Source organism: Rhamphochromis longiceps, linkage group LG8 (genome assembly GCF_057381845.1).
Source record: "Rhamphochromis longiceps isolate RC_006_pf linkage group LG8, R_longiceps_female_GT1.1, whole genome shotgun sequence".
NCBI lineage: Eukaryota > Metazoa > Chordata > Actinopteri > Cichliformes > Cichlidae > Rhamphochromis > Rhamphochromis longiceps.
This window is the reverse complement of record NC_140564.1, coordinates 16,036,947-16,063,394: the sequence shown is the minus strand read 5'-3', so window position 1 is coordinate 16,063,394 and position 26,448 is coordinate 16,036,947. Positions and strand designations below refer to the sequence as shown.

Below are 26,448 nucleotides of genomic sequence, written 5' to 3'. Positions count from 1 at the left end.
ACACTACAATGAGCGGGTGGAGGGAGGTTTGGAGTCTTCTCCCACCCCCATTCTCTGCGGCCTGCTGGAGCGGGAGGGCTAGTAGGAGGAGTTGGCCGTCCGACTGCGGTCTGGGGTGTGGGGCCTCCCTGCTGCTGCGGAGTCGGGGTGGTCTGCCTCCCCCCACCGCAGGGAAAAGGGTAACACCACCTGGGTCTGGGTGCAATTCCCCCCTCCAGGGGCAAGGGTACCTAGACCCGGTTGGTAGAGTACGCTTGGGGAGTGTGATTGTGTGTACAGCGTCTCTTTATGTCTGTCTCCACGTTGGTTGAGTGTGGAGTGAGTGCATATGAGAGCATGAGGGTGGGAATGGATGTTTGTGTCTGTGTGTGCCTGTATGTCTGTGTCTATATGTCAGGTTGGGTATCAGACGCCACCTCTCTGGGGACACCTCAGGCCCTCCAAGGTTTGGAGGCCTATCTCCACCCACCACCACTTCCCCTGCCGGTGGCGGACTCCCTCAGACATCGGTGCGTTGGTGGTTCTTTGTGTCTGGGGGTGGGCGTCCGGGTACACACCGGCTCACTCCTTGGCGGCCGCTTGTCGGGGCCTGGGGCCTGGGGCTCGCTCGGGCCCCTTTGGAGGTGGGGTGCCCCCGGCCTCTCGGCCTGGGGCTCGGTCACTCAGGCACAGCTGGGGGCCGGCGGAGCTCACGGGCGCGTCACTGCAACTCCCCCTGACTTCTGCTCCGCGGCTGCTGGGCGAGCCCTCATCTGGGACTCTCCTCAGCTCTTACTGGAACAGTGGCGCGGCTGCCCCTCTGTTGGTCTTCCATGGTCTCTTGTGTTCTGGGGGCCTCTGGATGTCTGGAGTTTTGATCTCCTCCATACCCGCTTCACACCCTGGAGGACGGGGCTGTGGCCCCCCCACACTCCCTAGCAGATCATTACATGGAGAAACCTTTGGAATGCAAGCATGCTGATCCACACAGGTATGCACACATACTCAGCGCAATATCAAAGCTATCATATGATTAATGAACTCCATCTTTATCATTTAATTTATTTTAATTTGTCAGACATTTGATCTTATTCCTATCCTTAGCTTGACTTGAGTCTTAAAGGCTATATTTTAATTGATATGTAAATTCCCTCCAAATTTGTTTGATTTTCTGTGTTTCTGCACTCTTTGAAAGGACTTAAAAAAGTAACACAGAAACGTGTTGTCACATGTGCAACACCTTTTGCGTGAATTTTGACGCAACATGTGTAAAAAATGCTTAAAATTACCTTCAAACAACTTTCAAAATAAACACGTGTGTGACAAATCTGACACAACGTGTGTTGTCCCTGAGCTGATGCAACACGTGTTAGCACTTAATGTGTTGTTGTTAATACATCTGTAAGAGTGCAGGACGGGCTTTTTAAGGCTGGCTTTCATAAGCACTATACAAAGAACATTTCTTCCTCTTCTTTTTATTTGGTTATTATATTTGGCAGCGTTTGTGTGCATGCGTGCCATCATTCTGTCTGTAACCACAATAACTTTGAATGATGTTTTGAATGAATTCTGATAAAACGTTTAGGGAAGTAGAGTTAACCATCAAATAAAATTTGCCTTACATCCAGTAAAGTCTACAAGGTCAGCTCATGTATTGGTGGGAAATTGACAAAAAGCCTCAGAAGTTTAGTGTTCATTGGGAATATATAGAAAGCACTGTATGCAGATTTAAAATATGTCCCATTTGACCTCTGACCTGTCTTTAGAAGCCAATAGAATGACCTGAACATAAAGGCATTTGAGGGAATTTCATAAAATCACATTACAATAAAAGGTTACAGTCAGGCATAACATTTCAAATATGTGTGCAGTGTTTCTGAATAAGTCTAATTTTTAATAAAATAAAATAGACTGATGATCAAAACCTTTTTTTGCTTGCTAGCATTACTAAACATTTAAACCCATTTACTAAACAGTGAAATGAATGCTACAAATGCATTATATGAACAAAAATACAAATAATAAAAAATAATTATACTTAAAATAATGTCAGGTATAATACAATTGGTTTCAACAGGGCAAATAACAAAGGTCAGATTTTTTAGGCTTTATCTTCAGTTGAGCAGATCTTTCATTTCTTTTGTTTTATTTTTATTGATCGTTTGATGAATGCCAACACCAGTTCTGCAAATTGTGCCTTGTGCTGCAGCAGCACTTTATCTAAGCTCCCCAGTCATGACAAGCAGTAGTGATCCAACACACTATGCCAAGACAAGAAGTTGTGGGCTCACAACATAACATACTACAGAGCAGCCGAGGAAAGGGAAAACACTCTATACTTACCTTTCTGCACTCTCACTGACCTCAGACATTATGTCAACTTAAATGCACAACTGTGGTGTTTTAACCTGTTCATTAATGGTTGTGACTGTGCTTCTTTAGTCCTCTCGGTACTGGAAAAAGAAAAGGTATGTGTGAAGAGTGTTAAGTAATGAACAAGTTTGCTACTTTAGCTTTGACCATCTGATAAGATCTGAACTGTTGCTTTTATCAGTGAACCCCAACCCACTGCAAATGAGTAGTATTCAAATCTAAGTCCAACGTCCATATCGGTCAGGACAGCACAAACTGCTGTTTTATGGTCTTGTTTACACCGTGAAACTATTCAAGTGTGAAGCTGTTTATTTTTTAAAATGGAATTGCTTGTAGTCCCTCAAAATACATCCCATTCACTAGAGGGCATGGAAAAATATATTCTTGGTCATTTTAATTAAATATCAAAGAACCTGGTAGAAGCAAGCCAGGTTCAAATGTGTAGAGCAATGCTGGGACTAATATAACATCAACAAACCCGAAGAAGAAGTCATATAGTTTAGGTTTGTAATAATTGCAAGAAAAGTGAAATCGAGCCTCTTGAACTGAACAAATCTACGGTCCCTGGCGCTGGTTCATGCTGCATACTTATTTGAACAGAAGCAAAAATTTTAAAAATAAATGTTCTGTTGACATTCTATGCCTGGGTGTATTCATGAGGGTTGAAGAAACAGTTTCCATAACATTTAAAAATATTTTCAATTTGACGTTGTTTATATGGAGCAGTGTTCTCCTCCGGTGCCTTTTTTTGGGCTATTTTTACTTCTGTTGGCATGTTATCGCTACCAGCTGTTGAAACCATTGCCTGGATGTGGTTCATGTTGCACTCAAGGATTTTTTTTGTGCAACATTGCTCCGATTAATGCCCTGCTTTGATACTTCTATGAATCTTAATGAAAGGTTATTTTGGCTGGGCCCTTGTTTCCCATGGGGCTGCAGCAGTAGATAGACAACCATGTCTGATTTTTATAACAGATGCTCTTCATGACGCAGCGCTCCTATTTATCTCTGCTTGGGACTGGTACTAGGAGTAAACTAGCCTGAAATCCCCCTGATGCTTTTTTTTGAGTCATGAACTGGAGATCTCCCATTATTCACTTCTTCTGCTTCACTCTCCATGTGTTTATACACTACTTTGCATTTAATCATTAGTTATTAATAATCCCTGGCTCTCTTCCACAGTGTGTTTTCTGTCCTATCTCCCTCCCCTCTTCCCTTCACCAATCATTGCAGATGGCTTCAGCAGAAACTCGAGCCTGATTATGCTGAAGGCTTCTTCCTGTTAAAAGGGAGTTTTACCTCCCCGCTGTTGCCAAGTGCTCGCTGATAGTGAGTTGTTTGATAGTTGGGGTTCTCTCTGTATTATTGTGGGGTCTTTACCTTACAATAAAACGTAATTACTGTTGATTACTGTTGTTTTGATTTGGTGCTATAGAAATAAAATGTAATTGAATGCGTTAACCACTACATCACTGTGAAAATTTGCTGACCATTAAAAAAAAAAAGAGAGTTCCTTTTAATGCCAGGATTACACCTACCAAGTTTGGATCAACTGTCTTTGAGACAGATGAAAGAATAACAGACGTATAGAGATTCCTTTATTCATCAATAAGAATAAGTCAGACAAATGTTGATTCATCTGGAATAATAATAATAATACAGATGCCTAAATATAGTTTAGGTTGTTGTAATTGTAAGTGAAGAAACTCCATCCTTGTTTGGCTTAATGTCATCCTATACGCTGCCATACCTGCCTGCATACACTGATACACACATACAGCCCAGCAGCTGACATTTCCAACATATAGCTGCAGGGCCGGCCCGTGGCATAGGCCGTATAGGCAAATGCTAAGGGCGCCGTCCATCAGGGGGCGCCACGCCAGTGCCATAAATGTTGAAAAAAAAAAAAAAAGTTGGTACTATTATTTCTAAATACAAAAAATAATCCCACGTTAATTAAAATGCAAAGTAAAGCTTATTTAATAGAAACATTATTTGTTACAACATTACGCTAGAAACATTATTTGTTACAACATTATGCCCCCCCTCCCCGCACGGTGCGCCCCCTCCCTTCCCGTATCATGGTTCCTTTTGGACGTCACCACATCAAAAAATCAACACAAGATGTCAAAAAGGCCAAAACTGTCAGGTGCCCAGGGAAGAAAAAAGAGAAAAGAAGAGGAGGAGAAACGAGAAAAAGACAGAGGTAGGTAACGTTAGCCTACATGAAATTATTTGTCTGAATGTGATAGTAACCTAAATTTTTAGGATTAAGCTAATGTTACATGATTCGCTAATTGCTAATCAATAAATAGCTAGTTAACTGTTTTAACGTCAGTTAATATTGTGGAGGGGGCTAAATTGTTATGGAAAATAATAATGTAACGTTAGGTAATTACAGTACTCCCACCTTTCCCACCATTCCTCATTTGTATTCATCTTTTAAGCAGGTGTTTTTTGTTTACATTGTTATTGCCTTCTGGTTAGCTAACGTTTACCCTGCAGGTAATAGTCACTTTTCCACCCCTGTATATATTATAGTTGTAAGCCTAGTTGTTAAAGTGCACATCATTAATGTTAATTAAGCAATATCACATGAGAGGGAATGCTGTTTTTTAATATGAGCACTGCTGTGATTCGGTCAAAGATAATCATAACATAACATTCTCATATGATTTTATACTTTTACTTTGCATTCTGCTATTCAGCATTTCACTGTAATGATGACAATAAATTGAATCTAATCTAATTTGCATAAGAGTTAACATCATACATATATCTCTTTGGTTTTTCATTTATATTATATCATTTCATTTTATTCCTGGAATCATATGTTTTTATTATTAGACTTTAATACTCAGTGATGTCACATACTCCTCTCTTCAGATGCACTGTTGAAGTTTCTAAATCCCACCCCTGTTTATTGTGTTTTATTGTGTTTATGTATGTAAAATTTATTGTATTTCATATATTCATTTTTTATTTTTTGTATTCATTTATTTATTCATATCTTTTTTTATCTTGTTAATTATTCTGATTGTGAATTTGCTTTCTTTAAGTAAAAAAAAAAAAGGTCAAAGACAAAGCTATTCGGTTTCTTGTGAGTACATACACTACACTGCCGATGTAGGGGGGCGCCACCTAAAATCTTGCCTAGGGCGCCAGATTGGTTAGGGCCGGGCCTGTATAGCTGTATGTGAAGATTGGATATTCTGGGCTATCACAGTTTCTCCACACTTCACAGACTTCCATTAAACGAAAAGCCAAATTTAATTATAGTTCTAGGGAGTGCAGGAAGATTGCATTAAAGGGACACATATCACACAGAGACACACACAAAAAAGGCAGCAGTTAACACTCTTTCATTGTCTCTCTGGGTACGCGCAACTGACAACTCAATTCCAGTTAGTCTTCCGGCACCTGCTGCCCTAGTCTTAAACAGTTTTTAGCCTATGAGCCACTGGCTTACAAAAACTCAGAACTTTGCGTTTGATGAATTTCTTTTCTTATCACAGCTGTGTCATTATTTCAGGATACAATAGCTTTCTTTACACTTTATATAGATTGTGGTTTTCTTAAGTACAGTCAGTGTCACAACAAGATGCTATCAGAAACACGTGTGAGGACATGAAAAGTCTCTCACCGTCATACCTGATTAGATTTCCATCAGCTCAGCTAGGAAGTGTTCAGTAAATAAGTGTTCAGGGTCGTTGCACGTGCTCAGCATATGGCGCACGTTTTCAAAGAGGTCAGCAAGTCCAAGCGCAGGAACATTAAAAGCTCTTTCAAGATATCAGCTATGTGGTGTGGTAGATATCTATGACTTCTAGTTGCCTTAGTGAGATCGATGGAGATTCACATGCAGGACAGTACAACCTAAACTGCTGTCACACAGTTGCCCACTTAGCTCCAAAGACAGAATGGCTCTGATTTAACAGTCGGTTCGGCTTTAATTTTCTGTTACAGGGATCATCACTGCGGTTGTCATTTCAATGTTAATTACCTTCACTGGCTAAAGTGACCCGATCATAATAAGCTAGCCAACGTGTTATAGCTCACACAAAGTGCTCAAGAGTTCATTTACCTCGTAAATAAAATGTCAGCATCAACTCAATTACAGCTGTTATCTGCTTCAGAGGGAAGATGTTATCAGCAGGAGTGCAATAATTTCCACCAGTATAGCCATCTGGCGAGACATTAATTTTATATCCCCCCCAATCCTCCAACCCCCTTAACATAAAAGGATTAGACATTTTAAAGCCCTAATCTATTAATTTACTGTAGTCATGTTAAAATCAAGGTTAATGACTTTGCTAACTGTCTTTAACAGCTGTTATAAATCAAAGTACATGATGCCGTAGGTTAGTATGAAGAAGTATAAGCTGCAAGCATAAATGACTCTTAAACAAGCAACTGATGCCTTGACCTATAGAAAAATATGATTGATCGAGGTGCCTTATTTAAAACAAAACAGTAAACTAGTGTCTTAAGAAAATGTTGTTCTTCACTCGATCCCTTCCATCTGCAATACAAGATCAGGCGGTTTAGATCAGATGTTTCATGGCCCCATTTAGTCACTGCACTCACTACCTGTGCTACCCAAGTGGCTTAAAGACATAATCCCTCATTTTGTCACAGGACTCTAGAGTGCATATGATAAAACAACAACATCAACAACAACAAATCAAAAACAAAACAAGCAAACAAAAAAAAAAAATCTGATTTCCTTCCTTAAATGTCAGGTTTTCAAACTTAACGCACATTCACATGTGGGCTCAACATCAGCAGCAGCGATGCTTACATCTTAGCTTAAGAAACGCTTTGAAAAGACATCAGATCTTATTGGATATCTATATTGATATGAACTGGATCTCTTCCCAGCTCCTGGACAGTCTGAGGTGCAACCTGGTGGCCATCATTTACCCAGAACGATAATGTTAAAGGCAGCATGTTCTCCACAGCTTCTCCAGAGCCTTTTACATCTGTCATATGTCCTCAAGGTGAACCCGCTCTCATCTGTGAAAATCACAGGGTGACAGTGGTGGACCTGCCAGTTCTGTTTCCTATGACAAATGCCAATAGCGGTGAGCACAGGTCCCTCAGACCACGTTAAAATCTGTTTCTGATTGTTTGGTCAGAGACACTCACATCAGTGGCCTGCTGGAAGCTATTTTTAAGGGCTCTGTCTGTGTCATACAAAATTCCTGTTATTTATGTTCCTCTTTGCACAAAGAAGCAGATACGCATCCTGCTGATGAGTTGAGGACCTTCTTCAGGCCTGTCCAGCTATCCTAGAATCTCCTCCATGCTCTTGAGGCAGTGCTGGGAGACGTAACAAACCTTTTAGCAATGGAACATACTGATGTGCCATCCTGGAGGGGCTGGACTACCTGTGCAACCTCTGTGGGTTCCAGGTATCACCTCATGCTACCAGTAGTAATGCTGACCCATTGCTGTTTTGGGGTTTTTCTCATAGTTATCACTCTGTTGTTAATTTTTATTTACACCAAAGCAACTGAAACAGTTTAAAACCCCCTTGCTGCTTAACTGACCAGATCAATAACCCACAAGTTGAACTGACTTGATACTATACTCTGATTAAAACCGTCCCATTCATTTTTTCCCCCCGTAGCCAACACATATGATATAAAAGTAAGAAGCAGCAACATGCCCTTTTTAACACTATGATTAATTTTTTTCCAAGATCTCATTTAAAGTGTAACTAAAGTCCGGTGAATGATCTGCTGCTTGGTAGCAATAAAGCCAGCTGACATATTTCAGTACTGTCTCAATGTAGCTTCATGTCACATAAAAGTGTGAATGTAACAGCAACATAATTTACCTTTTAAGGGGACTGTTTTGTTTGTGCATACCTGGTGACACAATGAATGCACCTGCTGGTGCAATACGGTGAGTCACATAGCTACAAGCCTGTAACTCTGCGCAGTATAGGAGGGGTGACTGCAGTATGCTTGAAACCATGTTGGAGAGCAGTGAATGCAAACATTTATACAAAGCTAAAATGATTCAGTTAGAACAGTTTATTACTTTTGTTTGTTTAAAATTTGAGGTCAGTTTAAAGCTAAAACTGGTGACAATAAATGAAACCGCAAACCAGTGCTTGGAGAAAGTTAAAGAATATGGTGAACAAAGTGGAACATTGGACTCCTGAAGAGACAGCTATCCAAAGCTCTATGAGGTTTTAATCATGAGGTGATGGAAAACATGACTGTTAATGAGTGTCGGCTTATGTTCGTGCAGCTGTTAACTGTTAACATACCTGATTCATACCCCCATCCTCTCCACACCCTCTCACCCAGCATTACCTCTTTGGCTTCTTCAGCCTTGTGTCATGATCCTGTGTTTTGTCATTGTAGTTTTCAGTTTGGATTTTACATTTGCTTAAATTATGTTTTCATTTTGATCTTGTTAGTTATTAAGTTTTTCCTGCCCATCTGTTTCCCCCCCATGCCTAATCTGCATTTCTATGTTATCTCCCGTGTTTAGTCAGTTTTGTCTTTGTAGTTGCTTTTTTCTGTCAAGTTCATGTGTCTTTGTTTCAGTCTCAGTGTGCTGGTCACTTCCTGTTTTATTTTGATAGTCACGTGTGTGCAGTTAGATTATGTTCAGCTGTGTTCCCCAGGTGTTTCCTCTTTGCCACGATTCCCTTTTGTATATAGATAGTCTGTATCAATCTCTTTCTAGTGTCATAATCTCCTTCATCCCTCTACTGTGTGTTCTGTCAGTTTGTATTCCTGAGTTCCTGTTTTTGTCAGTCTCCTGCATGTTGGATCCTACCCCGTCTTCTTCACACAGCATTAAATGACACTTTGAAGGTCTAATAAAGGCAGTGAAAATACATGTATGTATGTATTGGGCTGTAAACAGGGTTAAGAATGCCAAACATAGTTTTTGTCTTGTTTCTTAGGTATTTATAAGCTGTAGATGATTTCACATTACTCTGCTCATTGAATGCTGTGTGTACTGTAATTTTATTCAAATGGCTTTGTCAGGGAATTACTGTAGCAGCTTGGCTTGGGATGAAGAAAAACTCAGTGAATTTGGTTTGTCTACTCAATTATGGCAGGAACACGTGCACATGGTTCTTATTTTAGAGAAAAGAAATGTCTCAGAATATTTCCCCTTTACTGAATAAGCTTCCACTATTATGGTTTTGCACAAATTGCTCTGACGGTTGCTGTGCAACAGCCAGTGAAATAAGGCTTGTTACATGCTACATTATAGTGGGACTGTACACTTAACTGCAGTTGTGTCGCATAGCCTGAGTGGTGTAAACATCCTCATTCTAGGTAATCTAAACAGTGGCGTTATGAATGTGTGGGAACCAAGAACATAATGATCATGATGCACACTGACCACAATATTCAACTGAAGTTGCTCACCATTTATTTGTTACTTGCTTCCTTTTTCTGCTGATCTCTCAGTCCTTTTCTCCAGAGTCCTGCCATCCCCCCACCCCCCAGCTTCATTCCCTTATCCCCTCTTTCATTTGCCCTGTCTTTATAACTCTCCCTCCTGACTGAGCTAAAGGAGGAAACTGAGAGCAAAGTATGTGGAGTCCCTCCCAGACACTCCACTGCTGGTTAGTGAGGAGCCACTGCCAAGCAGGCAGGCACACTGCACCAGTGTGTCATAGTCTGTATCTCATCTTGCTCTGTTACCGAAACTTCTGATCAGCCAGCCATCCAAATCCTCTCAGGCTGGTGAACAGAAACGGAAACAAGGGAAGGGAGAAAATTACAGAGGAAGGGGGTGTATGGGGTACTTTGTTCAGTGGTGTAAAGTAGTAAGAGGGAAGGCTGCAGGGAAATGTGGGCTGGGTTACACTGGCACTTAAAAAGAAGCTTGCGTTGACTCCTGTGCATTTCACCAGCAGCCAGGCTGGGAGGCAAAGAAGGGACGAGTGAAGGAGTGGATGAGACAACAGCTTCAGGGGGAAGGTGTACTCTCACTTCATTGAAGCAAGTGTATTTTTAGCCCTTCCACTCAACTACTTCACTTCACAGCTTTTTCTTCCACTGTGTCTTGGTGGGGGCTAGCCATGGGTACTGGTTTGGACAGGTTTCTGTGGTCAGTACTGCTGCTGCTGCCAGTCTTTGGGCAATCTGAGGCTCTGCCAGAAAGCTGGCTGCCTGGGGAATATTCAGACACCATCAGTGATGCACAAAGGTTCCTCAGTGACTACAACAGCACCGCCGAGGAGGTGTTTTTCCACAGTGTCTCTGCCAGCTGGAACTACAACACCAACATAACAGACCACAACTCAAAGCTTCAGGTAAGACATCTGCAGTCTCGAGCTCACAAGACAACTCGGTGGCCAACTCTTGCTCTCATGCTGATGTTTCATTGTCCACTGTACATCACTCTTGTCAGTACTAGCATCTTGTCACCAGAAATGCAGAGTTTTCTGGGGAACTCAGCTCTGCTTGACTTGGAGATTACTACTATTCATCTCTCTCCAGCATTGCATGCTCAGTTTCCTCCCAACGCAGCCAACTCTGCTTGCGCTTTACTGGAAAATAAATGAGATCTGAATGCCTGTGGTGTGAATGTCTTTAAAATATAATTCTAATGGGTCTCGCCTGCTCTTATGTTGGCCTTTTTTCTCGAGTAACTGTTTGCTTTATGATTCTTCTGCTTGAAGTATTTTGTCCTTATGGTAGCACTCTCTACTAAATGTAGTTTTGCACACACCAGTAGTCTTTATAGCCCGTTGTGGCAATATTTGCAGCCAGTAAAATGCCTTTTTAAAGCAATTTCAAAATGTGTTTCTTAGAAGGGAGCTGCGACACGTTAATATCAGATTGCAATTGTTCTAAAACTGCATGTTACCACAGGTTTGAGAGACAGTTGCATTAAAAGCTTAGGGACACGATAAAGCCAGTAAGGCAGCAGAAAAGTACAGTGAGACTGGAGTCAGAAACCAACAAAGCTGCTGCGGTGTGGAAAAATCACACCCATGAAATAGTCAAACATCCAAGTCCTGTTGGACAGCTGTTGAAACAGGAATTTGGTAAACTATCTAGGCTTTGAACACTACTTCCCTGACAAACACACACACAACAGGTGTCCCACACTGAACTCCTTGAACAGGGTCAATCTACAGAATGTGTTTTGTTCCGCAGCCTGCTTTTGTGATGGAAGTTGAAAGACAAGCAGCCTCGCACATGCTGCGCGTGAGCATATTTTCCTCCTCTGAGTTTTTTTAAAGAAGGATCAAAGTGAATCTGAGCATAGAACTCCATCTAATCTGGTAACCAGTCAGCTTGACAGAGACATTTTGCGATATGGGCTGCTCAGCGAATCTTGTGCAGTTAAATATTTTGAAAAGTTATATTTGCACACTGCTCGTTCACAAAAAGCAAATATGTGCATAAACACACTTTACTTGTTGCTTCAATGGATGCAAAGGTGATTGTCATTGCAAGTTAAACTTTTGTACGTGGAGAGGATCAAATAGGAAAAAAAGTTAGATATCAGCAGATGTCAAAATCAGAGGCTTTGGCATCCATTTCATTACAAACATACAGAGCTTCTTTTTTTCAATGCTACTTGTATGTGTTCATATTATAGAAAATGTTGCATAACTTAGTGCACATTTTTCTTCGACATTAGTGTTTTTTGAGATGCAGATGTTTTAAAAATATCTTTAAAAAATTGAAATGTAAAGTCTGTATTTCTGTAATCAGTTTAAATGCTAATAATAGGTGAGACAGCTCATTCCAAAAGGTAAAATTGAATTTAAATTTGTAAACTAATTTATTACTAGTAGAAAATATATAAATGTAGCAGAAATTGAGTGCAAGCTTACAGACAGAAAATGATTGCGAAAAATAGAGATTGAGAGGTAGAGCACAAAGATCAGAGTTAATGCTTCTCAGCCGCACCATTTCTTTGTTTTTTTTCCTTCTCCTGCAGCCTGTTATTTTAGGGAAGGCTGCTAAAGAAGCAGATAAGAAAGGCTTACAGTGGAAACATTACTTGTGAGAAGCTACTGTTCTGTCAGCATGTGTGAGGCGCAAATAATGGTTGCATCAATATGCGTGTGCAATTATTTTGTAATCTTTTTCATACTTATAGAAGCTAGTCTGATTTTCTCTACACCTACTACAAATAATAAAAAGCTGCAACACCATTAAAGGAATTCTTTACAAAAAAAATCAGAGGTGCATATAAGATGCACAGTTTATAGAGGAGCAAATGAGTGTTGAATGGCACAGCGGCCTTGAGTGCATCCATTCTTCTGAGGCTTATTGTTCATGACCTATGTCTTCATGATTGCTATAAAAAGAAGCTCTTGACACTTACTGGAGCAGCAGATAAGCATGTGGACTTGAGTAGCTATAGCATTTTTTTCTTTTTAGAGATGTTATCCTTGAACAAGGGTTATTTCACTTAGCACTTGCTCAGTAGATAGGTAGAGCTCTTTATTGCCACCACGGGGAAGATGTATTGTTACAGCTATCAATAAACCAGCAACTTGAAGACATATTCTAGTTACACAGTTACGGGACAAAGACAGAAGGCTGGTAAAACAAATGGTTAAAGAACTGGAAAAATGATGACATTAGATGAAAAAGTAGAAATGATAAAGATTAGCTTAAATCCTTGCATCAAACTCAATGTTCAGCCATCCATCAAATTTCAAGAAATCTGCATGATTCTTTAAGGGAGACTAAATGTAGGCTATTGCTCTTATTTTTACATTTAATTATTTATTTCTAATAGATTGTAAACATAAATATTTATTTATTTTATGTGGGAGTCACTTTTTAGTTCAGGCTCAGTAGTTTGACTGCGTATTTCAGTATGCCACTGTAGTTGTGCTGCTTGGGCAATACATTTTTTTCCGAGGACCCACACGAGAAACTGGGACTGTTATGGAGGGCCACACCGATAAGCCAGACTCAGTCCTACTGAGTTGGTGCAGCCCTCCACAACAGTCCCAGTTTCTCGTGTGGGTCCACGGAAAAATGAATTGCAGACTCATGATGCAAGATGAAGAAAGACACCCGCGTTGCATAAGATATGTTTTACACGGATGCTGGCAGATATATTGCTTTGAAAGTGCACTCTGGTCTATAATAGCAGCTTGTAAAACTGATCCGTCCTTTCATTTTCTGGAGGATGACAGTCTTCACAAAAAACTGGTAATAAGAGTCCAACCCCGTATGACTTTGTGCCAACAGCTAGTTCCTACAGTACAGCTCAACAGAGACTTTCACCAAGTCTGAGTTTTCTCAAGTGTTCACTTATGCTCTTGACAGATATCAATAATTCAAATATTTACAAAAAAAAAGAAAGGAAAAAAAAGAATGATCCTGCACCTTTGGCTTTTTCATGGTTTAAAAAAACACATGCCATAAACATTATTGATAATTATTATTTATTGCTACCTCTTGAGAGACCTATCAATGCACTGTTTAAAATATTTAGTAGCCGTATCATTTACGTCTACCTTGTTTTGTCTTTAGGTAAGTGCATCTCTTGAAGAACAGGCATTCGTGGAGGCATGGGGGATCAAGGCTAAGCAGGTCTTCTCTTCTGGAGTTCTCGACACCCTTCCTGACCCTAAAGACAAAAAATTGATGGAAAAGATCATGCTACTCGGTGCTGCCAACCTTCTCCCGAAAGAAAGAGAGGAGGTTTGTCTGTCAGATATTTAACAAGTCGGTAACCATGTTTGTGACACTGCTAAACTCTTTTGTATCTTTTTAAAAAAAATTCTCTACAGTATAACACCATTCTGAGCACCATGGACAATATTTATTCGACATCTAAGGTGCACCCACAGCCAAACATCAGCTGGAGTCTGGAACCTGGTGAGTTCACTATAATAAATGCTCAGTTTTGAAGATCAAACAAGACAAGCAAATGATATGATGCAAGAATTTTTAAGATGTTCAAGGCGAAACAAGGCAGTGTTAAAGAATATGAACAAGTCAACGATGCCCGGGGAAGAAAACACTTTTAAGCGATTAAGATCTTATCAGCTTTTAAAAGTAGCAGGATGGGGATATTCACTTCAGGGAGGTCTCCGGGGGAAGTGCTGTGGTTATGTTGAGTGAAAATCTAGAGAAAAAACACATGGGTAGCTTTTAACTTCAGCAGTGTTAATTGTGAACAATAGTCCTTTGTGCTTTGCTGGCAAAAACTTCATAAAGTAACAGTGAGGCAAGAGTGCAAAACCAATCAGTTCTGCTACAATTTTTTTGTTTGTATAAGTAAATGCGTTCATTAAGGTGCAGTCCCTGTTATTGGTTTCTTATTCTTGGAAATCATCCATCTTGGGTTACTCCATGACGCATTCCACTCACAAAAACACTACTGTCTCTATCATAACAAAAACTTCCAGGTGTCGCTTTTCCCTGCCATTTTCTGTGCAGCTCACCTCACCTTTTCCTAACCTTCATTTCCTCTCTCTGGGATTTTGAAGAAAATTGTTGGTTTAAGTAATTGTCAAAATAACACTGAGTTATCACAAGTCTTCCTGCTGTGATAACGCGAGCAGACAGAAATCTAACCACCAGCACATCACCATGTGTTCAGGAAAACCTGAAGCTTTTGAGTGTAATGCACCGGATTAGCATCTTCCTGATTGTAACACTTTTTCCACATCTTTTTGCATTTCTATTTTAAAGAGCTCACAAAGATCATGGCTAACTCCAGGAGCTACAAGACGCTGCTGTATGCCTGGGAGGGCTGGCACAATGCGTCAGGCGTGCCACTCAAACAGTACTATCCAAGCTTTGTGGGGCTCAGCAACAAAGCCTCGCGAGCTGATGGTAAGTACTCCTTTCTAGCTGTTGATATCGAGCAGGAGATTCCTAATGGAGGGAAGAAGAAGCAAAGCAGAGTGAGGACACAGAAGTAGAAATGACCACATTAACATTTTTGCCCTGTTCAGGATTTCAGGACACTGGAGATGACTGGCGCTCTTGGTATGAGACTGAAACTTTTAGGCAGGACTTGGAAGAAATCTACAAGACCATTGAGCCGCTCTACCTGAATCTGCACGCCTTTGTGCGCCGCCAGCTCTACAACCAGTATGGCCCCAAATACATCAACCTTAAAGGACCTATCCCTGCTCACTTGCTAGGTAAAATGCATGCAGTATCCATCCAATATGAGCTACATGTACATGCATGCATTACTTAGGAGTTGGTTGGCCAAAAAAATATAGCAAAAAATGAGAAAGGGCAGGGTGGTCTTTAATTTGTAATTTATTACGATGTATTTATTTTTAACATTAATGTCTTTAACATAAACAGTAATTTTTAATCATCTGTAGTAAACACATATGCCATGGCCAATATAAGATCAGAGAATTAGGATGCAGGCACACCATGGGAGTAGTATAATGCTCTTATCTCACTGCTGTGCATAAACATGCTGCAGCAGGCATTTCCTACAGTGCTTGTGAGTGGTCCACAACACAGTAAGTCAGAACTGTTGCTTAAGTGTGTTTTCCTCCTCACCCCCAGGAAATATGTGGGCCCAGACCTGGAACAACATTTATGATATGATGATCCCATTTCCTGACAAACCTAACATTGATGTGACTGATGAAATGGTCAGACAAGTAAGTAGGACGGGAAGCTTTTATGGAACTAGATTAGGTTAAAGGAGGAGGGGAAAGAACGTTCTCTGGTTCTTCCAGACCATCAAGCTTTCACTGCAATTCAAATAATTTTGTCAAACAGCATTAATTGCGACTAGCCTGATTGTTTCCACTTCGCAGGGCTATAACGCCACACACATGTTTCGTGTGGCCGAGGAGTTCTTCACCTCTCTGGGTTTGGAGAGGATGCCTGAGGAGTTCTGGGAGGGATCCATGCTGGTTAAGCCTCAGGGTCGAGAGGTGGTGTGCCACGCGTCTGCCTGGGACTTTTACAATCGCAAGGACTTCAGGTAAAATGAATTTTAGTTGTGCTTCACATATTTTTCATTGCTAATAAAACATAAAATTCTATTCACATTGCATTCCCTATTTAAGAATTAAGCAGTGCACCACAGTCACGATGGAACAGCTCTTCACTGTACACCATGAGATGGGACATATTCAGTATTACCTGCAGTACAAGGACAAGCCTATGGGCTTCCGCAGTGGAGCCAACCCTGGTTTTCACGAGGCTATCGGTGATGTTTTGTCCCTTTCGGTTTCTACGCCCAAGCATCTGGAAACCATTAATCTTCTGGAATCTGTGACATCTGACATCGGTAATAGCATGAACACAGAAATAAAACCTTTCCATACCACCAACATCCCTTCTGGTGGGCTTCAGTACCATAACTAAGAAGGCTTCCGTATAAGGGCATCTTTTAGAAGCAACACTGCAACACTGTGTAATTTATCCCCAAGACTCTAATACCAGAAGTGTAATAAAATCCCGATTTTTATACACTCAGACAACTGAGATGAATTCTTATATCAATATCTTTCTTATCCTATTTGTTTGTTTGTTTGTCTGGTTTTACTAAATGACGCTTTGTGTTTCTCTAGAAACTGACACCAACTACCTGCTAAAAATGGCTCTGGAGAAGATAGCCTTCCTTCCCTTTGGCTACCTTATTGACCTCTGGAGATGGGATGTCTTTAGTGGAAAGACCCCTCCGGAGCGTTACAATGCTGACTGGTGGTATCTCAGGTAGGAGGTTATGCATAGAAACTGTTGTACAAGTTAAAAGAATTGCTTGTGAAATATGTTTGGACAGAATGGTTTTCTTGATAAGCCTATAGTCGAGTAACAAAAGGCATCTTTGGGTGCTAGGCAACCAGCATAGACTCAAGAAAGTTAGTGCTTTATTCATCTTGGAGGGAAACGATTGCCAATTACAATGACTGACATGTGACAAACTGATAATTATTAGAGCAGGGGTCTTGCTGGATTAACCTGTCTCTTATTTCTTTTAACAGAACAAAATATCAAGGCATCTGCCCACCCACCAGGCGTACAGAGGAGCACTTTGATGCTGGGGCAAAATACCACATCCCTGGGAACACGCCGTACATCAGGTAAGCATCCTGTGATGGAGACGATTGATTGGATTATTGATATTTTCAGGACAGCCATCTGTAAAGCACGATAGAGGCTCTGTCATGGTTTGGGGCTGGATTTCAGCCAGTCTGACAAGGAGATCTTGTCAGTATTATTGGAATTATGAAATCTTTAATCCACCGTGTAATATTATGTTATAGATTTGCAATGACTTACATTTTCAGCATGACAGTGATCCCAAACACACTGCCAGTACATTAAAAGTGTACCGGGATAGAAAAAAACCACAACATGGAACAAGATCAGTCATGGATCGGCCTCCCCAGAGTCCGGACATGAACATTATTGAAGCAGAGTAGGATCATCTATACAGAGAACAGAACAAAAGGCGGCCAACATCCAAAAAGGAGCTTTGAATGTCTCTCAAGAAGAAGTTTGGAGAACTATTCCTGAAGACTTCTGTGTTCAGGCTGTGTTGAAGAATAAAGACGATCATATTAAATATTGACTTTCATTGTTCGAATCACACAAACTATGTTTTTGCCTTGTGTGCTGCATTTCCATGTGTGCAGACTTTGCACAGTACTGTATTAGTGCCTTAATAATAGGTATTGTGTGAAGGGCAACTCTGTGGCTGAAGTAAAGGCAGTGAACATGCAACAATGCCTGACAAGCTGAAAGTATGGTATTGTGTGCGGCACTTTCTTGCGGTTTTAAAACAATACTACGGGCCTACAATAGCAGGAAATGTAGCAGAAGCTGGGGTGGTATGAGAAAATCCTCTGACTCCATCTGGTTTCATTTAGGAGATGGAAATAAAAATCACAGACACAGTTACTTTAACAGAAAAAGATTGCAGAGCTTTCATATGTGTGGCCTCAAACACATAATTTACATAATTCGTATCCTCTAAATAGTCATTATTTTCTGTCATTTAATTTTTTTTTCTTTTACCTTGTTTGGTATACGACCTTCATTTGCAAAAGTTAAAGCTTTTCTTTTCCCCCCTGCAGATATTTTGTCAGTTTCATCCTTCAGTTCCAGTTTCATGAAAAACTTTGCGAAGCAGCCAAGCACACAGGTCCCTTGCACACATGTGACATCTACCGGTCTGCGGAGGCGGGAGCCATTTTAAAGTGAGCTGATTATACCTTCAAGTTAAATACCAGGATTATAATTAATGGCTTATGAAGGAAAAAATAAAGATGCAATGCAATTTCACTCTTATCCCTCCAGGAAAGTCCTTCAGGCCGGCTCATCTGAAAGCTGGCCAGTTGTGCTCCAGGATGCTATAGGCACTAATAAATTAAATGCCAGCTCACTCATGAAGTACTTTGAGCCAATTATTGAGTGGTTGAACAAGCAAAATGTGAATGAGACGTTGGGATGGCCAGACTTCAACTGGGTCCCACCTATGCCTGAAGGCTACCCAGAAGATATCGGTAAGTTACCGGATTGAGCACAACAAAGATTATTTACATCTTATAAATGTCATCACAAGTGGCAGCATTAGAAACATATGAAACATTAGTTCGGTGACTTATTTTTAACTGACTTTCTTTTTTCCTGTTTACACAGACAAGAACACAGATGAGCTTGATGCGCAGAAGCTTCTGGAAGAGTACAACAGTACAGCTGAGGTGGTATGGAATGCATACACTGAGGCCTCCTGGAAGTACAACACCGACATCAATGAAGCCAATAAGCAGGCAATGGTGAGGCCCACTGACCAACCAGCTCAAAGGAGATTACCTTAACCATGCTCAAGCACCAGCTCTGCTCATAGTTTTGCTGAATCAATAAAATGAATTTTCTTGATCAAACTGTGTCAATGAATCAATAACTGATTGAGTTAATGTGTCACTAATAAATGCATGTGTGCATGATTCTAATTACCTACACACTGGTCCATCCATCCATCTGTCCATCCATTTGTTGATCTGTCCGTCCATCCATCCATCCATCCATCCATCCATCCATCCTGCTTTCATTGGCATATAATGAAAATTGTTTAATATAAAATAAATGCTATTCATTATTCTTCCTTAGCTTGAAAAGAACCTGGAGATGTCAGCACACACCTTGAAGTATGGACTGCAGGCCCGTCAATACGACACCACTGACTTCCAAGATGGCTCGGTCAAACGCATCATTAAAAAACTCAGTGACATCGAGAGGGCTGCGCTCCCCTCTGCAGAACTGGAAGAGGTGTGAAGGAAATTCCTGTGTGAGAGTATTCAGAGCTGCTTGCTTGATGTTTAAAACACCTCTAAGTGTTCCTCAACAACGATGGACATGCAAAAGGGAGGGAGAATATAAGCTACCGCAATCAGAGACTATACATGAAATATATTTAAAGGAATGTCTCTTTGTTTTGACCCCACTTGCACCAATGTGAATATGTTGGCATTGTTTTAGGAAGGTGCAAATAACCCTACTCTATTCTAAAAGAAATGCATTTATCTGATGAGGTCTTGGCTCCAGAGCAGCTGTAGAAATCTGTCAGATACATTTAATAAATGTCACAACCTGCTAATAATTTCACTTGGATCAAAAGTAGTTTTTTTTTTTTTTTTACCTTTTTAGTACAATACGCTCCTGTCCAACATGGAGACCAAGTACAGCGTGGCTGAGGTCTGCAGAGAGAATAATGAATGCCTCCCTCTAGATCCAGGTATGACTATGGAAAAAATGCTGCAGATTGACTTCCAGATAAATAATGGCTTTTGGTAGCTGATACACGTGATAAGGCTAAATAGTACAATTATTATCACACTGCCTTAGAGAGTATACAGTGAGCAAAGTTTGCATGATGAAATATTTTAAAATCTGTTTCAGATCTCCAGAAGATCATGGCAGAGTCCAGGGATTACGATGAGCTGCTATTTGCCTGGAAAGGATGGCGAGATGCTGCTGGCAAAGTACTCCGTCAGGATTATAAGAGATATGTTGAACTGGCCAACAAAGCTGCCACACTAAATGGTATGACATTTAAATGTAATTTTACTCCTACTGTGAGATTCTTCATTAATCTGTCCTGCTGGAAAACTTTCAAAAGTTTGGCCTTGATGGAGACAGCAGTTATAGAACAGATTTTTTTTCAGATGCATGGCAGTCAAAGTGTGGTTAATATAAATAAGTGGAGTCAAGGAACTGCTTTAGTCAGTCCATCATATTTATACTCACCAGATACTTTGTTAGGTTCCGAGTTCAACCCCCTTTTGCATTCAGAGCTGCCTCCTCGGCAGAGATTCAACAAAGTGCTAGAAACATTCCTCAGAGAGGCATTTCACCCAGAGAACTGCTGCTTTTATTCTCTATAAAACTCAGAGATGGTTGTGTGGGAAATATCCAGTAGGTCAGCAGTTTCATAAATACTACAACATTGAAAACTCACTCATATCACCTCTCTTCTTCATTTAGATGCTCAGTTTAAACTTAAACAGGCCGTCTTGATCATGTCTTTATGAACTGCTGCCATATTTCCCAGAGGAACCCACCCGAGGGATTAATAAAGTTCTATCTAATCTAATCTAATCTAATATGACTGGCTGATGTGATTAAGCGCTTGCATTAATGAGCAGCTGAACAAGTGTGTCTAACAAAGTGTGTGTGTACATATACAGTATCTCCAAAGTGACAGAGCTGTGTGTACACACAGGGTATTTGGCTGATGGTATATCTAAACAATGAGGACATATAAGGATTTGCAGTAAACTGTCGCACACAGATTCACATTTTATCAAGACCAGGAGTTAAATCATTTGCTCCACAGCACTTATCCTCAGCCAGAGTCCTAAGCTTCATCACACCCAAGGTTTTTCTTTTTCTTTACCTAAAAGTTTTAAAATTTTAAACAATTTGTCTTTTAAAATATTGTCCTGTCAGGTATTTTATCAAAGAGATTTTTCCATTTTGCAGTGACACAGCAGAATGTATTATCACACCAGGCGGCTGACGTTATATAGTAATAAAAACACACTTTATCTTATATAGAGTTTAAGATTACACATTACTTGTCAGTGTTTAGGAAATGAAGACCTAATAAAAAGATATCTGCTATACAGTCAGCAGATTTGAACTATATATACTGTTAATTATTTACTAAAAATTGTTGGATTATGCAACATGCTAGGTGAATTTTTTACTCTCAAATAAACAGCAGCCTTTTTCTGACACCCCAGTAATATGAAATAAATCACTTCTCCAAATCAAAACACTTTACATGATGATGTTTAAAGTATTCCTCTGATTAGTATTAAGGTGTTTCTCTCTGGCATTCTCTGTAGGTCACTCTGATAATGGAGCTTTCTGGCGTTCCCTGTATGAAACGCCTACCTTTGAAGAAGATCTGGAGACTCTGTGGAAGGAGCTGGAGCCACTCTATCTAAACTTGCATGCTTATGTTCGAAGGGGTCTATACAATAAGTATGGCTCCAACTATATCAACCTAAAGGGGCCTATTCCTGCTCATTTACTTGGTAAGTAATGCGATTTGACTGCACTCGAGGCTCTATGTGGACTTCAGATATTTAGTTTTTTTGATGATAGCAAGGTCACAGGACAGAACCACTTTTCAGCCAGCGTTTCACTTTGGAATCCCAAGTATTCTAACACTATAGACACAACTCTCCTTTTATGTCTGAGAGTAGCCCCTTCATATTCTGTCGTTGACTGTAGAAGCGTTTGGATTTAGCCAAGATTTAATTTGCTTTCAGGGGCATCAAGCGTGAGATTGTGTGTGACAGTTCCACATGGTCAGGGATTGGAGCGACTCACAGTCCTAAATCCCACTTGGTTAAACACTGGCACAGCCGATGACCTTCTACCTGACTTCTTAAGACTAAAAATATGGAACATGAGTACTGTTTTTTCTCTTTTTCAGGCAACATGTGGGCACAGACGTGGTCTGGCATAATGGATTTGGTCATACCCTACCCAGACGCTACACAGGTTGACGCTACCCCAGCCATGGTGCAGCAGGTGAATCGATGCATGAACCAGCCGTTGCTTTAAAGCCATTACTGCACACTTCCAAATCCAAGGAAGCATGCAGAAAACATATGCAAGCATCTTTTCTTACAGTCTTTCTCATTTCTCTCACTCAGGGATGGGATGCCATCAGAATGTTTCAGGAATCTGACAAATTTTTCACCTCACTTGGTTTGGAGCCAATGCCGCCGGAATTCTGGAACAAATCTATGCTGGAGAAGCCGTCTGATGGACGCCAGGTGGTGTGCCACGCCTCTGCGTGGGACTTCTATAACCGAAAAGACTTCAGGTTGAGCCTAACCTTTTTCCCCTTCAAGCTAGAATCAAGAGACACGTAGCAGCCTGGAAGCCTTACCAAAATCTTACAGAATATCAGTAAAATCTCAGAATCTTTATATGATACTTAACAAAGGCACTCCCTGAAGAAGCCTGATAATGAAATGGGATGGCATGTACGAAAAACTTTTATAGTCTTCTTCTTTTCACGCATGTTCAGCTAATGTAAGAGCCTCATTTGCTTTCTGTTCACTAATATGGTTGGTTTAGAATCAGCAACTGCCCTAACATGCTGCTCCACTGTGGCATCCACCTCAAATCTTCTCCAACCCTTGATCATTTCTAATATAATTTCCAAACTGTTGGAGATTATATTATATGTCTCCTTCCTGTTGGGCTGCCACAGTTTGTCCTCAAAGAAAAACTATTGGCTCTGAGAAGGCAAAGATAGGCATGGCTAAGTAAAAGGGTATTTTTGTATTACTTTGGATATTGTTTTAGCAGAACATATAAACTATATATGTTTACTATGTCTATTATTAGTATTATTTGTGTGAGGTGGAGTCATGAGTTTGTCTTTGAAACATTTTCATAATTTGCTCTAATGATTTCTTTGGTTGCTTCTCCAGGATCAAGCAGTGCACTGTTGTCACAATGGATGACCTGATCACCGTGCACCACGAGATGGGCCACATTCAGTATTTCCTGCAGTACAAAAACCAGCCCGTGTCCTTCCGTGACGGAGCCAACCCCGGCTTTCATGAGGCCATTGGAGATGTACTTGCCTTGTCTGTGTCGACACCCAAACATCTGCAGAGCATCGGCCTCCTGGACAAGGTTGAGAACAACTATGGTGAGTGATGTTTGCAACAAAAGCAAAATCTTTGAATGCATGTTGCTGTATTACAGCATATGATTTTGGCATTGATAAACACCTCATTTAGAGAGTGACATCAACTTCCTGATGAGCATTGCACTTGACAAGATTGCCTTCCTACCTTTCGGCTACCTGATGGACCAATGGAGGTGGAAGGTGTTTGATGGACGCATCCCACACACCGAGTACAATAAAGAATGGTGGAACCTCAGGTAAAGTTTATATCACATTGCATTTATTGCATTCATAGATGATGATTCACTAAGGAATTATAACAAGCATGCATGCCTCTTTTCTTTGTATTGCAGATTGAAGTACCAGGGATTGTGCCCACCTGTAACACGCACTGAGGAGGACTTTGACCCAGGTGCAAAGTTCCACATCCCAGCTAACGTTCCCTACGTCAGGTAAGGCTTTCTGATTCTCAAGAACAAACGCATGTGATATTTTATCACCGATAAGTGATAAATGATTCCATACTCATCACCTCATCATGATTGATAAGATAAATATGCTGTGGAACACAACACGATCTTACTATTGTGCAGTAGCACAACTGTACACTGAGCATAGTGCTGACCCTACTTTTTTTTTATCATCTTCAATCAGGTATTTTGTCAGCTTCGTCATCCAGTTTCAGTTCCACAAAGCTCTGTGTAATGCTGCCAAGCATAATGGACCTTTATACACTTGTGACATCTACCAATCCAAAGAAGCTGGAAAGCTCTTAGGGTTAGTACGCACACTTACACACACGCAAGTGGAGATGCTCATATGTATGCTATTTTTTTGTTTTCAGCACTGGCAGTTTAATTGTTTATCCGAGACATCCTTATTAGTTATCCTAGTCTTCTCTGACCTTCTCTCTAACCTTTCTATTGCTGTTTTCAGTGATGTAATGAAGCTGGGCTTCAGCAAGCCCTGGCCTGAGGCTATGGCTATGATCACTGGCGAGTCCAAAATGAGTGCCCAGCCACTCATGGAGTACTTCCAACCTCTCATTGAATGGCTTGAGAAGGAGAACAGCAAGAACAATGATGTTCGCGGGTGGCCAGATTACGACTGGAAGCCTTTTAGTATGTTAACAGAAACACATACATGTATTCACTCATCAAAACTTTGCTAATAAGTTTTCCATAGTCAAGGCCAAACGTTTCTGAACACCTACTCTGAAAAAAAAAGAAACACACATGGGAATTCTTTGTGTGTGTGTTTCTCCTCTGCTGCAGCTGAAATGAATCTCCTACTCATTTTGTTTTACAATGCACACACTCTGACTGAATTGATAAAAACATTACTAAGAAAGTGAAAGAAAGGCCCTGGTAGGGATAGTGGAGAAAAGTGAACGCATCTCTTATTGGAGAGATTAAATTATGAAACCAATAACTAGATGCAAAACTAAATTAATTAGTATGGAAATGATTTTTAATGCTTTTTAAAAGTATTAATTTCATTATTATCTTTCATTATTATTATCTGAAACTAGTACCGACACAGAAATGTTGTTACACATGTGCATTGTTACTCACAGAACAACAGCAGTTTTCTAATTAAGACATATCAACCTGCGCCACCTCTTGGTATGAAGAGGAATAGCTCTTGTAAATACCTAGCTACTGCTGGGCCTCTTGTTGAAGCAGCTTTTACTGATCTCTGTAGATGGAAACGTTTCTTCCCCATTGCTTTCCAAAATAAGCACAAGAAGAAGCCATTTGAAAATAACTGCACACGTACCCTTTATGTTTTAATTGCTGAGTGAAAAACAACCATTTAAACATGTTTGTATCCCCAACAGGTGAATCTCCAACAGGTGAATCTAAAACAGTGGATTTCCTGGGTTTAAATGTGAACAGGTCGGCTGCCACAGTCGGCCAGTGGATCCTGTTGGCCCTCGGCATGCTGCTATTGGTGGTCACCATCCTTATGGCCTACATGTACAGGAAGGCAAGAAAGCCTGAAAAGTCCTTGTCTACTATGGAGCTGAAGCAAAAAGATTAGCCATGTTTGAAGACTGAACGACGAGAGTGAAGCCTGACTTACTGTAGCTGGCACAATACCAACCTCAATGTGAACATCAGTGTTTTTTGTGTACTGCACAACATCTGAACAAATTTGCTCCTCATGTTTTGTCTGCCTACCAAGTTTTGCATATTTATTGTATACACAAAAACACAAAATTCCTTACTTGCCTATGCAAAAGAACACATGCAATTTGTTTTTGTAATTTATTTGTAAGCTTTGATGTTAAAGAAGGAAGAGTTTTAAAATGAAAAAATGAAAATTTGTAAAGTCATTCATTGTGTAAGTGTTTCTGAATATTTGATTTTTTTCTAATAAGTTGAATCCTCAGCATTTCTACAATAAAGACATTAAATATTTATTCTGCCTCTGGAGACGTGACATGAATGAATTACAAAAGTTATTAAAAACAATTTCATTACAATAAAAAAAATGCACAGTAACATAAAAAAGGCAACACCACACGATGAAAAAAAAAAAAGAGCTTGTGCACTGTTTTCAGCCCTTCCCTCTTTACTCACAGAGTCAATACAACCTCTTTAGTGGCTACAGTTGCACAACAGAACACAGTACCTGCAGGCTCTCAGGTAACACAGACTGGAGCAGTAAAGCAACACTTAGTCTCATCAGAGACTGTTTAATAACAGGCTTATAACAGCAGTCTATCATTACAGGTTTACCTTAACGGGGGCCACAGAGGCCTAGAAACAATCCAAGAGAAGGCTTACTGTCTTTTAAAAATACAAAGCTCAGTGACAGTGAGAAAACAAATTCATTAAAACAGTCAATTTAACGCAACTTGTTACTATATACAATTTATACGTACCTATGTATACTGGATCGTAAAGTCTCCACAAAGACATCATCCTACTAAACTAATCCAGTGTTGTGACTCCCTGTATGACATTCTTT

At 40.3% G+C, this 26,448-nt stretch overlaps 1 protein-coding gene across 1 annotated transcript; it reads left to right on the top strand.

Moving 5' to 3' along the window:
* Positions 1 to 9,987: 9,987 nt before the first annotated feature.
* On the top strand, positions 9,988 to 26,034 carry ace (angiotensin I converting enzyme (peptidyl-dipeptidase A) 1). The gene is made up of 25 exons (XM_085416014.1): positions 9,988 to 10,648; positions 13,848 to 14,018; positions 14,108 to 14,195; positions 15,015 to 15,158; positions 15,281 to 15,472; positions 15,858 to 15,955; positions 16,115 to 16,284; positions 16,370 to 16,593; positions 16,877 to 17,021; positions 17,291 to 17,389; positions 18,386 to 18,508; positions 18,609 to 18,814; positions 18,951 to 19,087; positions 19,422 to 19,580; positions 19,959 to 20,046; positions 20,211 to 20,354; positions 21,662 to 21,853; positions 22,258 to 22,355; positions 22,481 to 22,653; positions 23,270 to 23,493; positions 23,585 to 23,729; positions 23,826 to 23,924; positions 24,127 to 24,249; positions 24,409 to 24,593; positions 25,313 to 26,034. The coding sequence occupies exons 1-25, from the start codon at positions 10,415 to 10,417 to the stop codon at positions 25,513 to 25,515; spliced, it is 3,864 nt and encodes a 1,287-aa protein (XP_085272140.1). The 5' UTR covers positions 9,988 to 10,414; the 3' UTR covers positions 25,516 to 26,034.
* Positions 26,035 to 26,448: the final 414 nt, after the last annotated feature.

Coding starts and splice junctions, on each gene's coding strand:
- ace (XM_085416014.1), top strand. CDS start 10,415: ATGGGTACTGGTTTGGACAGGTTTCTGTGGTCAGTACTGCTGCTGCTG. Junction 14,019..14,107: donor TCCCGAAAGAAAGAGAGGAG/GTTTGTCTGTCA, acceptor AATTCTCTACAG/TATAACACCATTCTGAGCAC. Junction 23,730..23,825: donor AAAGAATGGTGGAACCTCAG/GTAAAGTTTATA, acceptor TTTGTATTGCAG/ATTGAAGTACCAGGGATTGT.